Source organism: Calonectris borealis, chromosome 14, assembly GCF_964195595.1.
Source record: "Calonectris borealis chromosome 14, bCalBor7.hap1.2, whole genome shotgun sequence".
Taxonomy (NCBI): domain Eukaryota; kingdom Metazoa; phylum Chordata; class Aves; order Procellariiformes; family Procellariidae; genus Calonectris; species Calonectris borealis.
The window spans coordinates 8,545,024-8,563,159 of NC_134325.1; the positions used below are offsets into that span (position 1 = coordinate 8,545,024).

General features: G+C 42.7%; 2 protein-coding genes and 2 non-coding genes across 6 annotated transcripts in view; all 4 read right to left on the bottom strand.

Moving 5' to 3' along the window:
- TRIM66 (tripartite motif containing 66) overlaps positions 1–7,202 on the bottom strand; it is a 52,691-nt gene extending 45,489 nt beyond the window's left edge. For 2 of the 3 annotated variants that reach the window (XM_075163116.1, XM_075163114.1), the window contains exon 1: positions 6,745–7,052. In XM_075163116.1, coding sequence (XP_075019217.1) covers positions 6,745–6,964 — 220 coding nt within the window. In that variant the 5' untranslated portion in view covers positions 6,965–7,052. Of the gene's footprint in view, positions 1–6,744; positions 7,053–7,104 lie in introns of those variants that run through there. The other variant, XM_075163115.1, reaches the window with a different exon arrangement.
- A 5,768-nt stretch (positions 7,203–12,970) lies between these two features.
- RPL27A (ribosomal protein L27a) lies at positions 12,971–16,493 on the bottom strand. The gene is made up of 5 exons (XM_075163118.1): positions 16,409–16,493; positions 16,029–16,092; positions 15,326–15,401; positions 14,315–14,489; positions 12,971–13,163 (listed from the first exon to the last, which is right to left on the bottom strand). The coding sequence occupies exons 1-5, from the start codon at positions 16,409–16,411 to the stop codon at positions 13,035–13,037; spliced, it is 447 nt and encodes a 148-aa protein (XP_075019219.1). The 5' UTR covers positions 16,412–16,493; the 3' UTR covers positions 12,971–13,034.
- Positions 13,839–13,970, bottom strand: LOC142088474 (small nucleolar RNA SNORA3/SNORA45 family). Its single transcript, XR_012675855.1, has one exon. It is a non-coding gene; the product is annotated as a small nucleolar RNA SNORA3/SNORA45 family (small nucleolar RNA).
- Positions 14,818–14,949, bottom strand: LOC142088473 (small nucleolar RNA SNORA3/SNORA45 family). Its single transcript, XR_012675854.1, has one exon. It is a non-coding gene; the product is annotated as a small nucleolar RNA SNORA3/SNORA45 family (small nucleolar RNA).
- Positions 16,494–18,136: the final 1,643 nt, after the last annotated feature.

Genomic DNA, 18,136 nt, shown 5'->3' on the forward strand with positions numbered 1-18,136 from the left:
AAGCAGCAGCTACTTCAACAATACAAAGCGAGCGCACTATGCTGTGCTCGTGCTCAGAGTGCAAATCACCAGTAAAGTGCAATTTCCTAGAAAACCCTTACCTGTCCTCTGGATAAACAGTCACTTAGAGAGCTACACACAAAGTCACTTGTGTCGGGGAGTGGATGGTTATTAAGCAGAGCTGCGCACACAGTGCGCTCCCTGGAATCAGGCTTTGCCGTACTGCAGATTGAAGTCGCCACACCTTTCACGGGCTATCTGGGGCTGCTCACCCTTCTTCAGCCAGAAATGCTGACAAATCAGCAGGGCAGAAAGATGTGCTGGGCCACTACAAGGTGCATATTTTTTTTCCTCTTGCCTTCTTTCTTGCCCTTGCCTCTTAGATTCATTCAGGCCTCTATTAACTTGCCTTGCTTCTATTTTTCCTGAAGTGGTGGAATAAAAATCCCATAGTGAGAATGAATAGCAGCATCCTACTTCCCTTCTTGCCTGGGTCTTCGCTCTGTCCTCAGAGTAACCTAGAGCAAGTGTGCAGAAGGAAAGAGAAGAGCTTTTCCAGATCCAGGTAGCAGTAGGTCTTACAGTGCCATTCACTCCCACAGTACATTTTGCAGACCATTCCCTAAATATTTTTCTTGCCTTCCTACCTTACCACTGCCTCTAAACAACGTTGTTGATTTGTTTTAAGAACCTGTACTTTGCAGACAGCTCATTTAAATATATCATTATTACAGCACTGTGGGTGAAGAGAAGAGTAGTCAGAAGCCCTAGAGACTCACTGTTTGTACGTATGAGAATGATGCAATTTCTGGATCTAAATAAGCAATTCAAGATGGAATTACAGGATTCAAACAACAGATTACATATTAAGAGATCAGGAGCCAAATTCAGCTATGGTGCAATCGTGATGCCCAAATGAAGTCCATTATTGTTATCAAAACCTCTAGAAGTAGCAAAAAGCTAAGACAGCTGTTGACATGCTCTCCATATTTTTGTATGGAAATTATATTGGTAGGAAGGAGGTAGGAACATTTGCATAAGTTATTTTTTTAGAAGTTCATTACCTCCTGCTGTTTATCATTTGAAATCATTATTTATGACATCACATTTCACTGTTAAAGACATGACCATGAATTTAGAAAGGCTGGCAAGGATCCTAATGTTGGATCACATTTCACTGTGATATGCAGAATAAAACCCTATTTCAGAATTATATGCAGGATAAACCACATATCAGTTATTCTCAGTGTATTTGAGTTATCAGCTAGTACTGAACAATCACTGAAGACCAGATTGTATTGAACAGACTCCCACGAAGTTTCATCACGTGAAGGGTGTGGAGGAATAGTCCTACACCTACATCCTTCCAGGGCTCCACTAATCCTTTAACTACCATGCATAGCAGAATAATATACCTGAACACCACAACAAAAGCCACCAGCACTAGAAAGCGACATGTGTACAGACATATCTCTGTCTGTGTGTTATGTTTATTTATACACATCTCTGAGCCCTGGAAAGCTTCAGCAGCAGATGTTTACTTTGCTGAATTGGTTTGCAGCCCTGTCTCATAAGCCACATGTTTATTTCCACTCTCACATTACCATCAGCAATAGTAACTAGACAGCAGGTTGGGGAAAATGGAAGTTCAAAGGCAGTGGATCCAGAAGTTAGACACAGACACCCCATCTGGACACACCAACTCCACACCTGGGATATCCAAAATCAGCTTTCAGGAAAACAACAAGGTTCTGCCATATACTCTTCAAGCCCTAGATCCCCACAGGTCAGATCTCTCACATCCCACAGCGCTTTAATTTCTGCTAATGAAAGCTGCCACACTGCATCGAACCCAGGGAATAGTAAGCAGATATCAAAGTAGTGACCCTCATACAGAGTGTTCCTTTGCACAAATAAAGAGAACTAAAATTTTTGAGTGCTCTCAAGATTGTACTCTACCTATATTGTAGCAATCTAATTTGTAAGTGACAGAGCTGTGGATAATTTGCAGGAATCACCTCTGAAAGTGCAAACTGTAACCTCTCCACCACGTATGGAAACTGAGTACAAAGACCTTTTGAACATCAAAAGCCACAGCTCGCAGTTTTGTTTCAAGATCTTTCACTCTTGTCAGGTTTAAATAGAAAGAACCCTCAAGCTGGTTGTCTCAGAAATAAATCAATGCAGATAATTAACCTATTATTATCATGAGAATTGATTAGCATAAAGAAACAAACAGTGGAGCTCTCATACACACCACATTTATACTTGCTGTCCACATGTTGCACCTATTCCTCCGCTCTTTTTCCTCCAACAACCATCAGAATAATTATTCTCAGAGAGCATTAGCTACAGCTCAAGCTGCAAGCATAATTTACACTTCCTTGGAGACCCAATTATAGGTTATAGGAAACAGTTCTGAAGACAACCTCCCACTCTACAGCTTCATATTTATATAACTAAACCCCCCATTGTTTCACTTGCCTTTTGGATCTAGCGGCTGAACAACAGAGTGAGAAGGGCTGAGTAACTTTAAATCCGTTTTAAGATGACTACATATATACATTATGAACAGTTTCCCTTTCTACTTCCCTTTTTAGAAATAAAACATGTATTTCATGTTAAGTGGATCTAATTAAAGCAAATGGGTATTCTCCTTCAGAATTAATAGATGTGATGCATTGCATCACTTGCCTTAGATGATTGCATCAAAACAAGGTTATTTGGGTCCTGGAGATATAACAGCTGTTACACCAAGGCAGCCAAACTGTACTCCACTATAAGCCTAAATATGGTTTAAAGAACTCTGTAGACGTACTTTTTTTTTTTTTTTTTTTTTAAACATACAGACTTAGTACAAGATAAGGCTTGTATATTGACACCTGGAATCTCCTTAAGCCAGTACACCATACTTCTTATACCAAAACATCATACTGAAAATGAGCCTTGAGCTCTAGGACTCCTTTGGCTCTATCTTTTTCTTGAAATAAACTCCCCTGAAGATATCTCTGAACACATTAAATGCAAGTGTGACCAACACTTGGCTGAGTTTTGGATGTGCCTCACTAACAAGGGTTCACAATTAGGGATCCATGGTTATATATAGCACCTACCTTACAGGCTAAAGAAAACTGTATTTTCTCAGCTGGAAATAATAAAATGCACCAAGTGGACATCTGTCAACAGTTGAAGTCACATTTGTTCTCTTTAATAGTCTGTTTCTCTTAGTTTTATCCCATCAGTTTGCATTTCTCCGATACATAACCCTGTTACATTTCCTGGCATTTAAGTGGGGATCTCAGACCCGCTCTTGCATGTGGGAAGCTAACATAACCAAGTGTGGACAGTTTTTGACTTATGCACAGAATGTGGAGAGAAATTATGTAGTCATTTTCCATGATTTTTCTTATGCAAACTAGAGACGCACAAAAAGTCAAAGCACATTTTTAAAATAGAATTTCAGAAAAAATAGCTCAACACACAAGTTCAATACAAAAACATGATACAATTAAATCTACCACTTCCCAAAGCAATTTACAAAGCTGGGCAACTACTAATCACATTTTACAAACATAAAGTGTAACTTACAGGTTAGACAAATTACCCAATTCAGTCACAAAATGTAAATAATACCAGAGCTTGATATCAGTTAGCAGAAATCTGCAAGGTGTTCCAGTACATCTTTCCTGATCTGCCTTGTTCTCAGGGGTGTAAACTGTGATTGACCAGTGACTACCTCTGATATTTTTTTTAAGGAAAAAAAAAAACAACTCAACCCTCAAGCTGAGGCAGTCTTGCAAAACATGAACTTCTCATAACAATGCACCTCCACTGGTCCTCATTTAGCTACTTTTGAAATTATTATGTGGTGATATTTAAAGCACTAAAACAATTTAAATCATTGACATCTTATGGAGAGGAAGATTTGCAGATAAAGGGTAATTTATTTTGGCACCCACCTCCAATTCAGAAAAGAGGAATAAGGAACCTGGATGAATCTGGTTTTGAATGTATTCAGAACTCAGTGAAAACAGCCAGACCCAAGAAGCCAAGGCAGCATGCAAGAACCAATTTTGTATGTTTCCCATCGTACTGTGAGTGGTAATTCACACAGGTAGGAGCCTGGGAAAGTCCTCATCTGAGAAATTTCCGTCTCAGGAGATGGGGGAATATTCTCTCTCTTTTTCTTATGCAATCCCTCTCTTTAAAATTATTCCTTCCCACGCACTAAACAGACTGGAAGCACACAACATGCAGATCTACAGAGGAGAAGAATGTAGATTCTCTGTTACATGAAAAGAGGGAATAAAAAAAGGAAAGTGATGCTGGCCTGCAGAAAAAGAAAAGAAAAACTGAGCATCTTAAAGTCCCATTCATATAAGATGCATATGTAGGAGCCAAACTCGCAAAGATAATTTTCTTTTTCCAGTCAAATTACTTCCAAACTCTCAGATCTCACAGCTTTGAATACATTCTGATACGTATACAGCTTTTCCATAAGCGCTCTGGCTATCTCAGAGCTTTAATTCATGAGTCTTCTTAAACGCATATAGGTATAAAAGTAAGTTTCCAACATCAACCCCCATCAAATATCAGGACCACTTACCTCCATCTTCTCAGCAAACTTAATACAACAACAACAAACTAGAAAAGAGCTTTATGTTAGTATAGTACTATTTGTAGTAAGGCATACCAAAAACCACAAATTCAAGTATACTTTTGTAGCAAATGTCAGACTGACTTTACTTGGAAATACATTCACTTTTTCCATTCTTATATTTTGTTTAAAGAATTCATAGTGAGTAAGGAACACATTTTTCTTAGAGGCAATATTTCACATTTACTCCGCTAAAATGGTTTAGCACTTGTATTTACGTTTACCATTGGCACTTATATATGACCATACTTAAAGATAACACTGAAAATTGAGTTTGTATAGTGCTGCCCATAACTCAGTAATCGGTGCAGATAAACAACGTTTAGCATCGTGCCATTAGAAGATTTCACAAATTTATCCTGGCTGACCTATGATGGTTGCAGTTTCAGTCATTGACTTAAATAAGAGACACAGATGTTTTGGTTTTGCTGCTCTCCTTGCTCATTTATTAACTGAGTCTCTGCACCTGGTGTCTCACTTCATTTACTGGGTCATCACCGTTCATTATTTCTTTTCTCTAATCTTGCTCTTTCCCATAGAAGTTCCCTATCTACAAGAGAATGAGGAAGTAAACAGAGAAACTTCAAGAATACAGAAGTAAACTAGTATTTGTTCCAATTTGCTATAGACAAATAATTCCTGATCAACTCAGGAGCTTGAAGGAATATCTAATATTTTAACAACTCATGAGAACCATTAGCAGCACTTCATCCAAGATCACCAAGTGGTAGAAATTCACTTTTCCACTTGGCAAACAGAAATAAGGAGGAGAGAGGCATGGCTTAGATGTCAACTGAGGATACATAAAAAGTAATGGAGTGGTTGTTTTCAACAGCATTTTATTACAAAGTAGGTCCCTCAGACTTTAAGCCCACTATGTCTGGGCATTAAAAATTTTAAGGAGACATTTACTTTAAATGACTGCTTTGCTCTCTTCGTCTTCTTCTCCTACCTTTATATCTTTTTTTGTCTGTACCCTACGCATGAACAGCCTTTCTCCTTTGCAATTAAGTTATTCCCTTTTCCTTTATCTTTTGTGTTTTGCTAGCCTTTCAGCAGTGATCTCCTAACACTGTTTCCATTTGTTCTCAAACCTGAACTTGTCTAGTTTATGTTATCTCATCAATTCAGATTATCATCACCTCAGGGAAGGTATCTTCTCTTACTACATGTTTCTAAAATCTGCTGTGGAAGAAATAATAAATGATGCCTCTTATTCATCTAAAGTTCAAAGTCTGTGAAAATACAAGTAATCTACATGCCTTTGCTCTTCTTATAAATTAGTAATGAGTCTGGAATGCTTCCCCATGGCAATTAAGACTCATTCAGTTAAAGTGACTGTATTCTGTGACCTGTCTTATTCAAAAAAAGTTATGTATTTTCTATTAACATCACTACCAAAAACTGTACAAATAACTTCAGGATTTCAAAAGCCACAACCACAAAATGCTTCTCACCCTCACCAGTTTACTCAGCTTGTTAAGGGTGAGTTACAGTATATCCTACAGTCAGAAGGGTTCAGATAGAGAGAAATTTACAATGTGATAAAAGGAAGGGTTTCAGTGCACCACAATACACATATTCTAATAACAATTATTCTGATCACTGTTAAGAACAAAGAACCGGATGTTTTTGTGTTGGTGTTGGCCAGGGGGAGGGGTGGCGCGAAAGGGGGAGAAAGGAAGAATAAACCTATCACCACAACCGGTACTATAGAAAGGTCCAACACGTCCAAAAGATCGGATAAAGATGTATCTTACTACCTTGTAGCATTTATTCATTTATTAAGCTAAGCAAATCAAATATCCATAATGTCACACTTAGTAACTGAAACTTAGCCCATTCTGGAAAATGTTAAATGTTGCCTGACTGTGTCATTTTTCCTCAAAACACTGCTGTTGGATGAAAAACATAATGAAGGAAGCTTGTTCCCAATCCACCCTCTGCTCATACAAATCTTTAGTCTCCTAGTTTATTCTTTTAAAGTAGTGCTGTAAAGGAATAGGCTACAAAAAGTACTTCTCAATCCATCTATTTTTATAATACTGTAATACAAAGAGCACAAGCCAGAGATTCTTAAATATTACCTTCGTATAGAACTTCGTACTCGGTGGGAATACAGCTATATCCTTGAATCAAATCCGGAAGACAGTCCTTACAGAAGGAATGAAGGCAAGGTAGCATTCTGGGATCTCTCCTCCGCAGGTCCCATTTGCACACCAAACAATTCCTCAACAGATCCAGGGTCTCCATTTCTGTTGGCTGAAGTTTGACATCGAAAACACGAAGAGTCACAAAATGGCTCATGACAACCCCTTCACTTAACAAAACACTTGATCACTCAAGCGCAAATTAGAAGGCAACAGCGGGATGCACGATCTCAGAAACAACATTTATTTAGTCCTTGTGAAGAAAGAGGAAGTTCCTTGCAGCTGAAAATCACATACCTGCTTTACAGAAAAGAATATCTTTGCAGATTGTTGTGCAGGAAAGTGTGGTTTAAGGTTTACAAACCATGATGCCACTATCTCTCTATAGTACTTGCAACTTCTGTAAAAACTGAAGTAATCTGTTCTATTGATCTACTTACAAAGCTGTTACCAGGCTGAATTGTCACACGCTGTACATTTCCTGCTAGAAGCACTGAAACTGTGCAATAAAAATTACAATATTCACTGACTGCTTTTACAATTTCACCTCAATATTTTATAGTTTGCAGGTAAAGCAAATAATAAGCATAACTGATCATATGTCCATCATTTCAGCAATACATGCTAGAAGGCTGTCTTGATAAATGTACAGCATCTTCTGCCAATCTTCTTTATAGAAATGTAATAAAATGCACTTTGCAGTAATCAAATTTAAACAGTCAAGATGACCACAGATCAAATTATAGACCAAACCTGAGCTTCCCACAAGCAGGACAGTGTTCCTCCTGCCAACCTAAGCTGCCCAAGGTAAATTGAGAGTTTTGCAGTTCATGTTCGATCCTTGATTCTGAGATTTTGAGAAATGTTGATCAGATACAGCCTGCAAAGGGAAACTTTTGCAAGTTGCATCAGAGGAGAAAAAGCAAATACAGCCTCATCTCCCCTGGAATCACCCTTCCAGCTGACCAAACCTCCTGGGGCCAGAGCCCCATATAGCTGCCCATTGCCTTGGCATGGTGGCCTTGCTACCAGCAGTACATAACTTGCAGCTATCATCTTCAGATTTCCCCCGCGCAAAAAGCAGCAGCTCTAATCTTAGGGCTATGTATTCTCAAGGGATTCTGTCTTGGGGCAGATTCCAGTGGAAATGATTAGTAAGCAGGTCTCTTTTTTTTTTCTACAATGCAAAAAAATTACGAATGTCTCAGAAATTCACAACCAGGATTTTTTCAAGTGTTGCATCCTGAAGTCATTGCTATTTAAAATATTTTAGAAAAAATGGACCATATGTTAAAGTCTGCATCATATTTCATACCCAAGACCCATTCTAGGAACAAATGAAAATAGGTAGGTATCTACTGACTTTACTAAATTCACTTAGACAAATTCAAACCTACCACTAAAACTTATGATTGTAATTTCAAAACTAGAAGTCCCTTTACAAATGAGCTGTGGTAATTTTACCTGTGGTTTAACTAATAAACATTGTATCAGTGCTTATTATATGAGCTCACTTTTTACAGTGCATCTTCATCAACCATCTTTCAGAGGTAAACGTCATTAGAGCAGCACCTCAGCTCGCTCCACCTCTATTGTTTCTTGCAACTACTGTTGCTAAGACAAACCAGCACCTGCAAAAACATGTAATTTCTGCAGTAGGAAGTTGAGGTCTTAGGCTACCACATTGTTTAGACAGAGAAACCACAGCCCAGGACCAAAGCATCCATGCACAGAGAATCAGTGCAAACAAAGCCCAATATTGGGAAATGCTGTATCACCATAAAGGCCAAACCTGAGGCTGAATGAGAAGCCGGTTACCATACATTTTAATTTATGCTTTTTGCATAACATATGAAACTACGTACAAGTTTTTTGCTAGGCAGGGGAAGGTTGAGGGTGATAAAAAGTGTTTAAAATTTCCTGCTGAGACAGGTATGCAAATCAGCAGTCAGGCAGCTACATTACCAGTGACTTGGCTACGCTGATGGGTAACACAAAGGCCAGCAGCAGTGATTACAAAGAAAATAAACTTAATTGCATTTGGAGATGTGTGGTGAGGGTAATGAGGCAGGACGCAGGACAGAAATGGATGAAGAGGGGGACAGCTGTGGAGGCAGCTGGCCGGCAGTCACACCTGGAACAGGAAGAAAAGTGCTGGGCTTTTGGTGTGTCAGCCCAGGCGAGGGCAAAGGAAAGGCATTGTGCTGGGGAGCTGCCTCAGGACCAAAAGATCAGTCGTGGCCTCGGGAAGGCAACGGCCACTCCGACACAAATCACAGGGAAGCACCCAGGTATCTCAGGACTGGAAGTTCCAGTAAAGCATTAATTCATTTCATATAAGACAAGTTTGTAATGATACACTCTCATAACTTGATCGTTTCTGTATTTTAGGGATAAACTCTCTATGCAAGTCGTTCAATTTCCTGTGTTCCCTTTTCTCAGATTTAATCAGATTTTTTGTATCTTCTTCCCTCCATTAAATGTGGATGTTGCTACATGAGACTTATTACAGGATTTTAAAATGTTGTAACATCAACTTTACCAGTTTTGTCTATAATTGCTTCATTAGCAGTATTGTAAGTTGCCAAGAATTTGGAAAGCATCAAATAAAGATATCCCCATTTACCAAAGCATAATGTTTATCAAGTTAAAAAAAACCCAAAACCAAAAAACCCAAACAAATGAAAAGGAAGGGGTTTTACATTTAGGAAGTTAGTTGGTCTTCATTTAGCTTTCCTCATTTCTCCTGTTCTTATATAGGAAAATCCTTTATTTGGACATCACGGACAGCCATCCTGGGGGTTTCCTACCAGCCCTCACAGGAGCTTCTTGTTACGCCGGTTTGTTTGTGATTACTCAGCCCTCTTACACCTCGGAAATACTCCCCACCGGCATTTTACCACAAGAAACGGCGGGATGGCCAGCGGGCGGCAGAGCCTCCCCGAGCCCCTCAAAACCCCTCCGGCGCGAGGAACCCAGACTGCCTTCCCTGAGGCAGCACGGCTGCAGGGCGGTGGCGGTTGGGAGGGGCGGGGAAGAGAGGGGAGGGCGCGCGCCCAACCGCCGCCACAGCTGTCGCCTCGGCAGCGGGCGCCCCCGCGCGCCCAACGGCCGGCCCCGCGCGCCCAACGGCCGCCGTGAGTGACAGCTGGGGGGCGGGACTAAGGCGGGACCCACCGGCCGGGCTCGGAGCGGGGCCACGCCACGTCAGCGGAAGCGGCCTGCCCGGGGTGCCGCCAGGCGCGGGACGCCGTTGCCATGGCGAGGGGCGGCGGGCCCGGCGCCGCTCCCCGCAGCGCTCGGCAGGGCCGGCCGCTGCCAGTGCCTGCTTCCCCGGCACGGCGCCTCCCGGCAGCCGCCCCTGCTTGCTGGGGAGCCCGACGGATCCCTGACTGGGCTGTGCCAGCCTGGCGGGAGCGGCCCTGGCCGCCACCGCTGGGAGTCGGCTGGGAAAACGGCTGTGTGGAAACGTAACTCGGTAAGCAGCTCAACCTCAAAACCGAAGTTCGATTCGTTCCTCCAGAACGCCCAGACGGTTATTTCGGGAGTCGGCGCAAGGCACAGGCAGGCGCCAAGGAAGGAGAATGCTGTCCCAGCCTCAGCGTCGGTATGTTACGGACGGGGCTCAGCTACACAAAAAACCCAAACCCCACATAAAATACCCAAGCTGGCCTTCAGTGGAGCACCCATCAGCGCTGGTGTGGAGCCTGCATGCTTCTCAACTTTTTGTACTCAAACGTAAGGCTACAAAATATGGAAGAATTACTTAAGACATGATATATTAAGACATTAAATACCAAAGAATTGAGAGTGGTGTCTACGATGTATGTTAGTGAGCTAGCATCACTTGCCTGTTGTCATCTGTGCACAGGGTACTTCAGTGTAAATAGAGCCTTTCAACTGTCTTTATGACCTGGTCAGCGATCAGGTTACTGACATGAGGGAGAAATGTTCCTTATTTTGCAGTACCGCGCAACTTACCTTTGAGGATTGAAACCATTTCGCTTTGGCAGTGGATAAATAGCATCACATATTAGGAAACAGTGATCCCAGCAGACAATGAGATAAAGTTCTCATACTCTTTTTTTTTTTTTACAGTATTTTACAAACTGATCGTTTAAGTTATCGTTCTTCACAACTAGCAGTACCTCTGGCTAAGATGAACTATTTTATGAAAGCAATGCATGTCAACTTTACCCTAAAAGCCCTCTAAATTTACTTATTACCAAACACTAGGTAATAAGTTCATTAACTAGGATCACATTACACATACTAAAAGGTAATTTGCAACTATTAGCAATAATTCAAGACTTCTAGCAGCGAGCATAAAAAAAGTAGGTGACTGTCTATATGCTTTTGGCCTGACACTTAAGAACTAGCTCACTAGCTTTAAGTAATTGTTTGATTTTTATCATTAGATAAAGATTCTGCTTTCGCATGCAGGGTCAAGCCTTGTGTTGGCAACTAAAGTCCTATTTTGATGTTACAACTAAGCAAGCAATATTTTATGCAGTCATTTTAAAACAAATACATCAGAAAGTCATGATGTTCTAGAGCTGTGCCATTGCTTTATATTAGCTGTAAGGAAGGTTGAAGCTAGCTGGCACCATTTCTGTCCCACACATTGTAACTTCAGGAATTGCGTGCCCTACTTGAGGAGGGTATTGATTGCAAAAGTTAATGAACAGTTATTGTATTAGTTCAGTCATTAAGCAACAGTTTCAGTACATTACTGCTGTTACTAACCCTTAAAAGCACACCAGCTTGGAATTGCCATCCGTCAGTCCAGTCCCACTGACAAGAAGCTTTAAAAGCTTTTCGCCTAACGCAATCTGTCCAGCTAGTCTGCCACAACTACCAAAAGGACACGGTGATGCTGCTACAGCTGCTATGAATTAGTGAAATTCAGAGTTAGTATGTGCAGAAGCATTTCATCCTGTGGTGGAAGAAGTCAGCCTCATCTCAAAGAAATCCGATGTGTTCACAAGCTGTGGTCTAGCCAAGAGATTGCAAAAACGTAGTGTTACACTATCAATGAAGAGGCAACTTACACCATAGATGACTATGAGCCTCATGTTCTGACGAATACAGGACGCAAACACCTCAGCTGGTACTCAGAGTACTACACCAGTAGTTTCTAAAAAGCACATGGATTAAAAGGGTCTGCGTTTTGCATGTTGACTGCGATCAGAAGCTAGACAGCTGTCATCCATTTAGCAGCAGTTGAAGCACTGGAGGGACAAACGCAAGAGTCATACTTTAGAAAGATCTTTCATTAACAATGCCAGAAAAAGCAAAGAAGAATTTAACCACATTGTTGAACTAAATTCAAAACACACTTATTTTTACGCATAATGCTGGTAAAGAAACAATCACTTTTCCTGTTGGAGGCACAGCTGCTGTTAGCTGCAAAGAGCACTATTCTCCGCAAAAGCTGGTATTACTTGTGAGAAAGCTGCATACCAGGAGGACCTTCAGTGTCTGCAGAAACCTGCTTGAAGTGCATCTCATGTCGTAAGTATGGCAATAACGAGGTAGAAACCTTGAACTGTTTATTCCCACCTGTTTCAGCTCTTCCCTACTGTCCCACACTATTCCCAGGGATTTCCCCTTCATTCCCTCCTATACTCCACCATAGTAGAAATGGGACTAGAATTGCTTCGCTATCCCAAAAAGAAGCCGATTGATCAAAGCTTATTGATAGCAATTTCCCATACTGAGTCTCTTTCACACAGCAATTTTTGTATACTACTACCCACTTTGCATTGTTCCATTGCATTTCTTTGTCCACACTCTTGCTGTTTCATTCCCAAAGGCCAAGGCAGTATCCCCACAGGTTTCACCTAGATGTCATTTTAGTGTACAAATATCCCCATCAATAGAATGTGAAGTCACCTTTTCAGGTGACTGTCCACAGACAGCTGTAAAGAGGATCACCAATTGAAAGAGCTGCACAAATACAGGAAGAACCGGTCTATTTTGCTATAGAGACAAAAAGATGAGGTATTTGGACATGCCAAATGCTGGACACTGTAGCCAGACAATTTCAAGAGATAGTGAAAAGCAGTCAAACCACTAATCAAAAACTGCCAGAAATAATTAAGCAGACAAGACTTAAGTGTGAACAGTGTCTGGACAAGTCAGGAAAAAAAAAATCAGAAACTTCTGTAAATCAGCACATTTTACACATTGTCTTTATTCAAAAAATTTGAATAAAACAAAGGCTTTTATGCCACAAGCACACAGGCACCACCAACTTCTTTGATCTTCTCCTCTGCTCTTCTACTGAAGAACTTTGCTTTCACAATTACAGGCTGCTTGGGCAGCTTCCCCTTGCCCAGGACTTTGTAGTAGCCCTAGAAAGATTAAAAAACCCATTAAGTGTTTATAATCAGCTTGCAGGCTCCTACATTCAGACCTGTCTTTTAGCATGCACCAGTTAAAACCCAAACCGTGGTCACCATGACCTCATTCAGCGTCTGTCTCCAATATAAAATTGGTATGAATGAAAGAAGAATACCCTGCATGACCTAGTGGAGTTGCATTTGTTTAGAGAAAAAGTGAAAACTGTAAACTGAACTTTCCCTGTAATTTAGAAGCTGGGTCTTTTCTCCCCATACTCCATATACAGAAAACACTGTGAAATCTGGTAAAGAAGTCACCAACGTTTCCCCACTTTTCTGAAGGAAAGAGCAGTTGGCTGCACTTCCAAGACTATCTACCACCCAATGACTTCTGGTCAGTGCTCTTCACCCGTAGGACATCCTGGTACTTCTGAAGAGAAGAGAGGACTCTTCTGCATGTCTTAAATGCACAACTGAAGCTTTTGCAAACTTTCGCAGCGATAGCTGTTCTCTACCACTGGAATCCTCTCATTTCTTTCCTGTCCTTTACATCAAAAGGACAATCATGGCACAAGGTCCATTAATACTACAGCCACTGAAGTCATCCCTTATTAGAAGTAGTGGCGTAACTGGCCAACACAGGTATCTTAATTTGGGACACAGAAAATGCCCACTCGGCAGACTAGGTAGTGTCACTGATTCGGTGGCTGGCTGAGATAGGAGACATCGCAGCCAGTGAATAGGGATCAGATATTTATGTCCGAGAACAATAGCACACCAAGACAATCAAATGTGTGAAGATGTGACTCTAGTCTCGGTATCAGAGAAGTGACTTTATATAGATGAGACTAGTTCTGCCATGTTTTTAATACATGCTTTCAGTTACATTTTAAACAAGTAATCTTTCACCACCTTCCAAAATAAGAGAAGTCCCTGTGCACAATCACACACAAGTATGAGAAAAAGTTCCTACAGGAAAAAAATGTAACAGCTTAAGTATCTATGTAACTACTTATATGCCAAGATATTTGTCCTGAGAAGTTCACAAATATTCAAGCACCGTAGCTTATTTGCAGTTCACCATTTTCCTACTCGGATACACAAAGCTAAGTTACATATGGAGCGACCAGGCATTGCAGGTTTGACTATCAGCAGAAACTTACTGAGCGCACAACATCAATGACTGGGGCCAGTCCAGCCTCGTTCTTTGCATAATTGAGCCTTGTCTGTTCACTGACAAGCGTCCATAGTTTATCCAAATTGACAGTAGGACAGAACTTTTGGTTCCTCTTCAAGTGATAGTGTCTCATGCCTACTTTTCCAAAGTAACCAGGGTGACTGTGAAAGAAACACATTCCTCAGTAGAACACATTTTAATTCATCCTGAACAGGTAGGACTACAAATTAACACTGAAACAAGCATCTTACTTGGTCAAAGTAATCAAAATGTCACATTATACTTTTATTCATATTAATACATGTAGAATTTGATTGTAACAAACATTAGTATCCAAACCAAGGGAAAATTATCTCCTCTTGAAGCATTTGTTCTCCCTTGAACTCACAACTCAATCCCCCCCATTGGTGAGTCTGGTCCAGCCCCGTGTTTCCGGGGCATCCCCCCATGAATCCAGGGAGGGCTGCGCTGCCGGAGGAGTCTCAGCGCTCCTGTCACTAACCTGGTGACTGGCTGAGTCAAGGATGGTCACAGCCAGTGAATATAGATTAGCGGTTACTGTCCGAGAACTCTAGCACACCAGGACAACAGGCAGTGTCCAGATGTGACTCTAGTCTCGGCAACAAGTGAAGACAACATCCCTTACCTTTAGAGTATGCAGCTAAACAGGATGCAGTTTGGATTTAACATAACATTTTGAATTTATATAACATTTTGTGTCTGCATCGTTAAGCATGGACCACGTTGTAACAGGCAAATTTGGTCAACTTTACCGAATGCTGCACTGAACTCTTAAAGACGCCTGGTTTAAGAGAAAATGCTTTTGATTTTAGGGTAAATGGGGACATGAGTTGACTGTAGCTATAACACCATACTTCATGTTAGAGGAAAAAACACATAGGATTGCAGGGAATTTTGTTTATTCACATATAAAAATTAGTTGTTTCTACTTCAGAAACATACATTTTGCTAATATATATTTAAAATGTTAGCTTACTATTTATCAAAGTTAATCCTGTGATGGTGCATACCACCAGCATTACCACGCCCTCCAGGATGTTTCCTGTGTTTGCCTAAAAAGAAAAATTTATGTTTGTAACACTAAGAAAATTACACATAATACTTGAGCTTAGAGCTACGTTCAATGTCAGTTTAAGCTAATTATTCTGATTCTATCCCCTCCTCTGAATTCACCTCAATTCAGTGAGATGAGCCAACTAAAAAGTAACCCTACAGGAGAAAAAAAACAACCATAGCATGCCTCTGGTTAGCCTACAGGAGTACAAGACGACAGCAGTGTTAGCACAAGCAGGGTGACAAGAAAAGGTAGGAATGGCCAAAGCATTAGAAGGGATGCAGCACTGCCCCGAAAGCTTAAGATGCCACACAACCAGCACCTATCGCCTGACTACTACTGAAGTTAAGTTACAAACCCAGTTAAGCCTAAAGGAATGGGCAAGACTTCGGATCAGCCCATCACCGTGGCACCTGCCCCCGCAGCACGAGCACCACCCACACACACTGCAGCCTTCAGTACTGCTCGCTGCTACTCACAGCGCGTGCAGGACCCTGCACCCACAGTCCTCCCGTCTTTCTACAACCCGTGAGGAACAGCAGCATCCCCTCAGTATTGCAGCGGTACCGACGGGCACGCACTCAGTGAAGGGCCGCAGCCCATCAGCGGCCGCCTCTCCACTCACCAACGCGGCCGTGGCCGTGGCTAACGTGTCCTCTCAGCTTCCGGGTCTTCCTCAGTCTGGAAGGCTGCGGGAAAGCGGGAGAGCAGCTGTGAGCAAAGCGGGCAGCAAGAGGCAGGGCCACCACCCGCCCTGCCCCGGGGCCGGCGCTGCTCCGAGGCCGCGGTCCCCTCGTCGGCCGCGCAGCCAGGCGCCATGGCGGCCCGGGCCCGCCGAGGGAAGGCCCAAGCGGCCTCACCGCACCGCTCTGCCCCGCCGCGCCCCGAGCAGGCTGCGGGCTCGGAGAAGCGCCTCCCCCGCACCATACCCCCCGCTACTCCCCAGCCACGTCCCGCCGCGGGAGCGAGGGGCCCGGCCCGGCGCAGCCCCAGCGCAGCACCCACCATCTTGCCGGCGTGCGGGTCCAAGAGAAAGAGCGCGGCGCTCGCGAGAGCGGGGAAAGGCACCGCGGGGGCGGAAGTAGGGGCCGGGCGGGGCCGCGCTCTCGCGAGGCTTCGCTGAGGCGCCGGGAGCGGGGGCTGAGTCTCGCGAGACCCGCCGCGCGGCGGGGCGCCCGTTACCCGCCGGGCCGAGGGACCGGCGGTTGCAGGTGGGGGGGGGCGCGGCGGGGGGAAGCAGCGCGGCTTTAAGGGCGAGCAGAGCCGCCCCGGCGAGGCGGGCACCGTGCCCTGTGATGGCTCACGCCGCAGCGCCGACACAGCTCGCCGGTCACCCGCGGCTCCCGGAGGGGACGCACCGGTCCTGGCCTGCCGCCGCCACCAGCTACCTTCCGCAGCTGCCTGCCGGGCCCTCCCCCGCCTGGGGCCGCACTGGCGACGGAGCAGGAGCAGCGCGGAGCAGCTGCCCTTGCCAGCGGGTTGAACTTAGCGGGCAGCGTTAAGTACTGCTCCATCTAACTACAGACAGAAGTTGCGCGCTCTTCCCTCTACGAGCTGTAGCAACAGCAGGATTTTGAGCAGAACTTAGGAAAACTTGCAAGCTTGCGCACTTTATTAGACATCGATAACAATGGGAAAATAAATACTATGTACTTAAACATAACTATCTGCCACATTAGTGTAACAATTCGTGGAGAGTGTTACTATTTCTCAAGCTTGTTTTTTATGTATTTTTTACCATAAGACTTTAAACAAATCTTTACCAACTTACAACACAGGTCTCAGTACTGGATTTCTTTTTCTTCAGGATTTCCTTCTCAGTTCAACAGTGCACTAGTTCCATGCTCAGGAACACCACTAGTTTTAACAACTAATATAGAAGGCAAAGTAATACATATCCTGTATTTTGTTCATCTGATCCTTTCAAACACAGACCTCCGGATAACACTAGGATTGTTTTATACAGCCGTAATTTGAGTATCAAGAAGGCAGCTACAAATTTTTTGAAACGTGATCTCACCTTGTCTGGTGCTCTCCTCTGATTCACATTACAAAAACTGGAACGACACGTTGATGGGTAATGTTTAAAAGCTTTCTACTTAGATTTTTAAAGTGCAGACGGAGGAAAACAGCTTTGGTGTGAGAGATAGGTTTTACAGTGCCGCATCCTTGTACATCAGCATTCCGTGGCTTTTTCTTGCCTTTGTAGCAACTCTTCTCTGCAGCATTTCCTTCAGCTGATGATGATGTTTTATCCATCATTTTCTTGAGAAATATTTCCCCATATATTTACTACCAGCTGTTGTTTATAAAATAGCCAGAATCCAGCTGTACAAGTGAAGTTACTCCTTCCACTCTGAAGAAATGCATCTAGAAGTCATTCTGGAACTTGCAGCATATTATAGAGTAAAACATTTTGGAAATTAACATTTGTGATTACGTTTCCATTGAATCAAAAGCACTTGATATTTTACAGACATTTCACGTACACTTAAGAAGCTTTTGTATATACATGAGTGTGAGGGACGTAAGAAAAAAAGGAAATTACTTCACCTTTTCAGTGAATAATCCCTCGATTTTGTTCTATGAGGCTGATAGCAAACCAGAACCACTGTCAGGTTAGGAATTGCGCAAGCCTCAAAGCCCATCTAACTAAAGAAATCACACTGCAAATGAAGAAAAAGACAGTGTTTCTTTGGGGTTTTTTTAAGGGTAAGAAGCTTTAGCTAATTT